Source organism: Bos grunniens, chromosome 4 (assembly GCF_055505025.1).
Source record: "Bos grunniens cultivar Pamir isolate PY7600 chromosome 4, Bosgru_T2T1.0, whole genome shotgun sequence".
Classification (NCBI taxonomy): domain Eukaryota; kingdom Metazoa; phylum Chordata; class Mammalia; order Artiodactyla; family Bovidae; genus Bos; species Bos grunniens.
Genome location: NC_141168.1, coordinates 34,380,411 through 34,387,423, shown reverse-complemented (window position 1 = coordinate 34,387,423; position 7,013 = coordinate 34,380,411). Strand labels below are relative to the sequence as shown.

The following is a 7,013-nucleotide window of genomic DNA, read 5'->3' as shown; positions in this document are numbered from 1 at the left end:
CGGGAGAAATATCAATAACCTCAGATATGCAGATGACACCACATTCATGGCAGAAAGTGAAGAGGAACTAAAAAGCCTCTTGATGAAAGTGAAAGCGGAGAGTGAAAAAGTTGGCTTAAAGCTCAACATTCAGAAAACGAAGATCATGGCATCCGGTCCCATCACTTCATGGGAAATAGATGGGGAAACAGTGGAAACAGTGTCAGACTTTATTTTGGGGGGCTCCAAAATCACTACAGATGGTGACTGCAGCCATGAAATTAAAAGACGCTTACTCCTTGGAAGGAAAGTTATGACCAACCTAGATAGCATATTGGAAAGCAGAGACATTACTTTGCCAACAAAGGTTCATCTAGTCAAGGCTATGATTTTTCCTGTGGTCATGTATGGATGTGAGAGTTGGACTGTGAAGAAGGCTGAGCGCTGGGTCATATGGCAGTTCTATTTCGTTTTTAAAGGAATCTCCACACTGTTCTCCATAGTGGCTGTACTAGTTTGCATTCCCACCAACAGTGTAAGATGGTTCATTTTTCTCTGCACCCTCTCCAGCATTTATTTTTTGTAGACTTTTGGATAGCAGTCATTCTGACCAGTGTGAGATGGTCCTCATTGTGATTTTGATTTGCATTTCTCTGATAATGAGTGATGTTGAGCATCTTTTCATGTGTTTGTTAGCCATCTGGATGTGTTCTTTGGAGAAATGTCTGTTTAGTTCTTTGGCCCATTTTTTGATTGGGTCGCTTATTTTTCTGGAGTTGCTTGTATATTTTTGAGATTGTCAGTTGCTTCATTTGCTATTATTTTCTCCAATTCTGAAGGCTGTCTTTTCACCTTGCTTATAGTTTCCTTCATTGTGAAAAAGATTTTAAGTTTACTTAGGTCCCATTTATTTTTTTCTTTTATTTCCATTACTCTGGGAGGTGGGTCATGAGGATCCTGCTATGATTTATGTCAGAGAGTGTTTTGCCTATGTTTTCCTCTAGGAGTTTTATAGTTTCTGGTCTTACATTTAGATCTTTAATCCATTTTGAGTTTATATTTGTATATGGTGTTAGAAAGTGTTCTAGTTTCATTCTTTTACAAGTGGTTGACCAGTTTTCCCAGCACCACTTGTTAAACAGATTGTCTTTTCTCCATTGTATATTCGTGCTTCCTTTGTCAAAGATAAGGTGTCCATAGGTACTTGGATTTATCTCTGGGCTTTCTATTTTGTTCCATTGATCTATATTTCTGTCTTTGTGCCAGTACCACACTGTCTTGAAGACTGTTGCTTTGTAGTATAGCCTGAAGCCAGGCAGGTTGATTCCTCCAGTTCCATTCTTCTTTCTCAAGATTGCTTTGGCTATTCAAGGCTTTTTGTATTTTCCATACAAATTGTGAAATTACTTGTTCTAGTTCTCTGAAAGATACTGTTGGTAGCTTGATAGGGATTGCATTGAATCTATAGATTGCTTTGGGTAGTAAACTCATTTTCACTATATTGATTCTTCTGATCCATGAACATGGTATGTTTCTCCATCTGTTTGTGTCATCTTTGATTTCTTTCATCAGTGGCAATTATTCTTCAATTAAAAATAAGTAAATTTAAAAAAAAATCAAGGGAGTTTTGAGGGAAACAGAGATTAACTAGATACTGGCATGTAACAATCAAAAACCAGGTATGCAAAAGAAGAGTCACCCTGGGAAGGGACTTGCTGGGAATGCTTCTGAGTAATGCTTAAAAAAAAGTAAATTCTGGTACCTTATCCACTCCTCGTTTACATGTACTTATTGCTATAGAAGGCCCAATTGAAGAGGTTGAGTGGCAAATCTTTTTCCTGATCAACACAAGCAATTTTTCCCCTTTCACATTCATTTTTAAAAATATTCTAAATGCATTTCTACTTTCAACTGCTTTCCTAACTGAACACGGCACATTTCTCATTCTTTCATTTAAAAATGGGGCGTGTCAACCAAATTGAATGAAACTATCATCTTTTTGGAGGGGTCAATTTATTTATAATATGTATAAACTAAGTATAAAGTGCATTTCAGGCTAAAGGCATTGAGCTTCATCTGGCAAAAAAAAATTACAAAATATCAGATAATTCATTTGCAAATGAACACAACACAGAAAGAACAATGATAAATTTTAATCAAAGTCAGGAATATAAAGATTCTGGCTCAATTTTTCTTCAGTTCCCCAGATAACACTTTTTTCCTACCGTCTTTACTGCATTTTAACAGGCATATCATAATAAACTTGTCTTGGACTGTATCTATGATTACAAATAAAAAATACACATCCATTAAGTCCTTAAACACCATTTAAAAGACCAAAGTGTCAATGCTAAGTTTCTGATTTTAATGAAAATTCTGAACACTAAATGAGCATTGTTGCATTTATAATGCTGATTTTTAAAAGCTATCTGAAAGTAAAATACAGTAAAATTATTGCTTTCAAAGTTATGTTGACATAAACCATACAAGACAGAATTGAAACGATAGCAAACTGCATGAAAGCAATTAAATAACCAATCTTTTGGCATTTTACACACCTCTAACGTGATCATGTTAGTCCTTATCTTGAAACAGAAGTCTTGTCATCTAGATACTTAAATTCTATCCATATTAAGATATATCCTGAGGATATTAGTGTGTTTAACCACAGGAATGACTTAAATTTTGCATGTTAAGCAGGACAATAAAACCTCAATGTGAAGTTCTGTAGGTATATTACTTTGCCAGATAATACAAAAAAAAAAAATCACAAATGCAAAATCAAGAATATTTATTCTCATTACTTAAAAAAAAAAGCAACACTTATTTCACAATCCCTGGAACTGTAAAATAGCTATTTTTTTAATTTACAGAATCACAGGAAGTATTTGAAATGTTAAAATACACATGCTGAAAGTGATTTACTGTATCAGCACCAAAAATCTGAAAAGTTTACAAAAATTGCTTAGATGTGTAAGGTGCATTGATTCATGAATTACATTCAGTTTGAGGGAAGAAACAGTACCCCAAAACTCATTGATATTTAATAACTTCCAACTCAGTTTATAGCAAAATAAAAAATACTGCTTTTAGTTTTTCTTTACGTAAGGCATCTAAAATTTAGATCCAAAATTGAAGTGCTGCCTTTTACTGTGAGTGGCAGTTTGTTGATTACATTTTTTATGTTCCAGTTTAAGATATTTCACACATAATATTTAACGCCCTAAAAATATTTTAAGAAACTTGAGTCATTTTTTGAACATCTGAAGCTAACAAAAAAGTTGGATTTCTTATATTTTTAGGTAGAATTGGGTATGAAGTCACTGTGTATCAAATAAAAGTATTTCTTAACTGTTAACAGTCCCAATCACTTCATTAAGACTTTTTTATTGATAAATAAATATGTTGTTATCTTTTCAGGCAAAAATTACTATCAGAAATCAGATGAAAGTAAATACAGAATCTTTGGGTTTACAATCTAAAATCATTGTGACATTAAAGTGCGCCTCTTTCCAAACCACTTGGCCAAGGCTGAGAACAATTAAATAAGGAAAACTTAGGCCAGTAAGGTTCTAACTGTACTAATATGCTGTCCTGAATGACCTACTAAGGCTGGGGAAGGGACCTGGCCAGATTCCTCAGCTCTGGGGAGTTGCCCCCTCCTGCCTCACTCTGAATAGCTTATGCAAAATCAAGTTATTCACACTGCTAACACAAAATCCATCAAGCTACAGTCCTGAATGCCATCTACATTTATATATTTACTTTGTACTGTGTACATTAAACAAAGAATTCTGTTGTGCTTTTCATGTATTTGATATGTTTTCTTATTTTATTTATAGGTTTCTTGGGAAGGGAAGAGAAAGACTAAGAAAAGAAATACAACAGGGGAGTCAGACTGTAAAGTAACATTACAGCCCAATATCTTTTTAATTTAAAAGATACTATCATCAGAAGGCAATATACATATATATATGTAAAAGAAAACAAAGTCTGCTCCCTAAAATCCATATCGTTCCATGATAGATTTTCACAGCGACTAGTATATATCAATATATTTTTCATATCTGTTCAGTTAGCCATTGGTATGCTTTTAGAATTAAAAGATGCCATTAGCATCATGGTCTGAAATTGTACCATTAGAGAGATGTGCTTGAAAATGGTTCAGTGATTTGCTCATTATGATGACTATTTACAAAGACAGCTATTTACGTTAGCAATAAATAATCCTGATATCAAAAGAGATAATGGACATGCACACACCGAGATGGCTGCATGCTCTTAAAATATTTACATGTAGTTTTTCTGGTAGGGTTTTCCCACTAACAGTGAAAGTGTGCTCCCTTCGGTTTTCTCCACGTCAGTCTTGCTTCTGGGGAATGCATCCTTCCATTTCCACAACTTCAGGCCATCCTTCATATTTATTTGTGTCCTTATTGTTCTTTATGTGCTGTTGGAACACAACCACAGTATAGTACTTTAGCAAACTGCATATCTGCAATAACATAATTAAGTATACTCATTTCAGTAACACTTCTATCAACATATAAATTAGTGTTCAAGATATTAAATGAGCAATGCTTGGGGTCTGGCATACAGTGGCAGACCTTCAAAGAGGAACTGAAAGAACAAAACACCACAGATGGTCTTTAAAGATCCTTTGTAAGTCAAACATAAGTTTACATTCTACTAAGTTCTAAAGTATATCTGTACTTCATTGATTCTAATATCAAAAGTTCAGCTAAAATTTTTAATAACCAACCTCCTAAAGGTCTTATGATACAAGTAATCATAGGCCAATGCATTGTCACATAGGAAAAAAATTTCATGTAGAATTTGACTTTTTTAAATTTTAAAATTAAAATAGTATCATGGTTATTTCAAATAACTGATTGCCAGGAACCTATGAAAAAATATGGAAATATATTATGGAAACATATTTAATGTCTGCTTTATCTAAGTTGCAAATAACTGGGATAGGAATACATAGTGAATGGTTTCACACAATTGCTGTTGCCCATTAATTATGAAGTCTGAGACACTAACCTGTTCAAAAGGGCTTTTTGTCTTAATGCCTTTTCCACCACAGAAGACCCAGTTGTCTCTGAAACCAAGATGAGTAATAGATGTACTCCCCAATTCAGCAATCAGCCGCCGGGCCTCATCATTGAGTCTTGAAGAAGAGAAAAAGAATGATACAGTAAACGTAGTGTACTGTATGTGGTCTAAGGAATACTGATACACTTACAATATTTAACATACAACCATGAAATAAATGAGAAAACCCTGGCTTAAATAAGAGAACATAAAAAAATAAATTTTATCAGAGTAACATTCCTACTATTTGAATTCTTTAATGATGAAAGTTATGAAATCTAGCAAATAAATTTCTAGCTTATGCTATTTAGAAGTACCTTTATTTGTGTCTTAATTTCACAACAACAGTTCATTTTCATTTACATTCCATCAAATAAAAATAGGAAACTGTCATTTTTTGTCAGTAGATACCTATTCAGGTTAATACAAGATCTTAAGTAGTCAACATCTTTGTAAAATTAAAAATCACTTTGAATCTCCACTAAACTCTTTGTAAATTACATTTGAGTAGAATTAAGGTAAGTGCTAATAGAAATCTGGATGTTTCTAATACTAGGTTTACTTATATCTACTTCATAACAGTAATTTTTGCCTGAAGAGATAATAACACATTTATCAATAGGAAAGTCCTGATTACTGACTGGGATTGACAACATTTAAAAAATAATTTTATTTGACATACAGTGAGTTTATACTCAATTCTACAGGCAAATATAAGAGACCTGACTTTTTCTGTTAACTTCAAATGTTTGCAAAATGACTCAAGTTTTTCAAATATTTTTAGGGCATTAAATATTTTATGTGAAGTATCTGAAACTGGCAAGGCAGTTCTCACGTAACTAACCTGAAGATAAACAGGATACTTTATGTTAAAAAAAAAAAGCTTCATGAACAGGACAGAGCTACATATGTCATTAGCCCTTCACAATTAGTCACATCCAGGGGGCAGTGAAACTGTTTTAACCACAGCTTGGGCACTACTGCCCTCCTGGGAAAGGTCATAAGAATCGGTGAGAAAATCAGGGGCAGACCTGGAATACTTAGTCTTTCAGATTCATAACTATATCAAGTGATGCATTTATAACCAAGGGAAATCAAAATAAATGAAATGGCTGTGCAAAAGGACCAGTGAAGTCTCAGCTTCTGAAGATTCTGACACCTTCACACACAACTACACATATTTGCGTCTGGCTTTCTCCCCAAAGTGGGTCTGTAGCTGTGTTTCTTGTAATCGTCCTTACATGAATTGCTATCACTTTCATTCATCTGCCTATTTGGTAAGCAATTTCTGTAGTAGATGGACATCCCCTGAAAGTATTGTCTGAACTGTTTATTTGCTTCTGAACAGTGTTAGTATGTCATGGATCTGCAGACTATTACATTCCACTCTTTAGTTTATTCAAATGTTCTACTGCTGGCCCCTTAATTAGAACTTTTTACTGGTATCAGCACTAGTAGTGAATTTTGCTGCTTTATCTAGAATAAATGGTGCAGAACAGAGGTCGTGCTTACTAGGGCAGCCTAGTGACAACCTCCTGGAGGAAGGCCTACGGGATTCAGTCAGTTACATCTCAGAAAAATCACAAATTGCACCGCAGGGTGCAGGCTTCAGGGCTGCTTGTAAATAGCTGAATGTTAGGTTCACAAATGCCAAGAGATTGCTTCATACACAAAAAATGCCTTCATAGTAGGTGATTATCCAAATGCAGGCCTGGCCGCCTGCCAGAAGTACATGCAATTTTTTCTTATCTAAAAAACTTTACAATTAAGAAATATAATGAAGGACAGTCATTTTTCCTTCTGCATTTCCAAATTATAGAAGTTGTTGTTTTGATCTGCATGAATAAACTAACCAATCTAGCAGCAACATTAAACTGAGCTTTCCATTTTGATTCTGCTCATCTTTCCTTACTTTCCCTTGAGAATACCCTGAGGTC

The 7,013-nt window shown here is 34.3% G+C and overlaps 1 protein-coding gene across 3 annotated transcripts in view; it reads right to left on the bottom strand.

Moving 5' to 3' along the window:
• Positions 1-2,116: 2,116 nt before the first annotated feature.
• Positions 2,117-7,013, bottom strand: part of FAM3C (FAM3 metabolism regulating signaling molecule C) — a 54,119-nt gene continuing 49,222 nt past the window's right edge. For all 3 annotated transcript variants that reach the window (XM_086395893.1, XM_086395894.1, XM_086395895.1), the window contains exons 9-10: positions 5,026-5,152; positions 2,117-4,429 (exon numbers count right to left, since the gene is read on the bottom strand). In XM_086395893.1, coding sequence (XP_086252019.1) covers positions 4,340-4,429; positions 5,026-5,152 — 217 coding nt within the window. In that variant the 3' untranslated portion in view covers positions 2,117-4,339. The remainder of the gene's footprint in view (positions 4,430-5,025; positions 5,153-7,013) is intronic.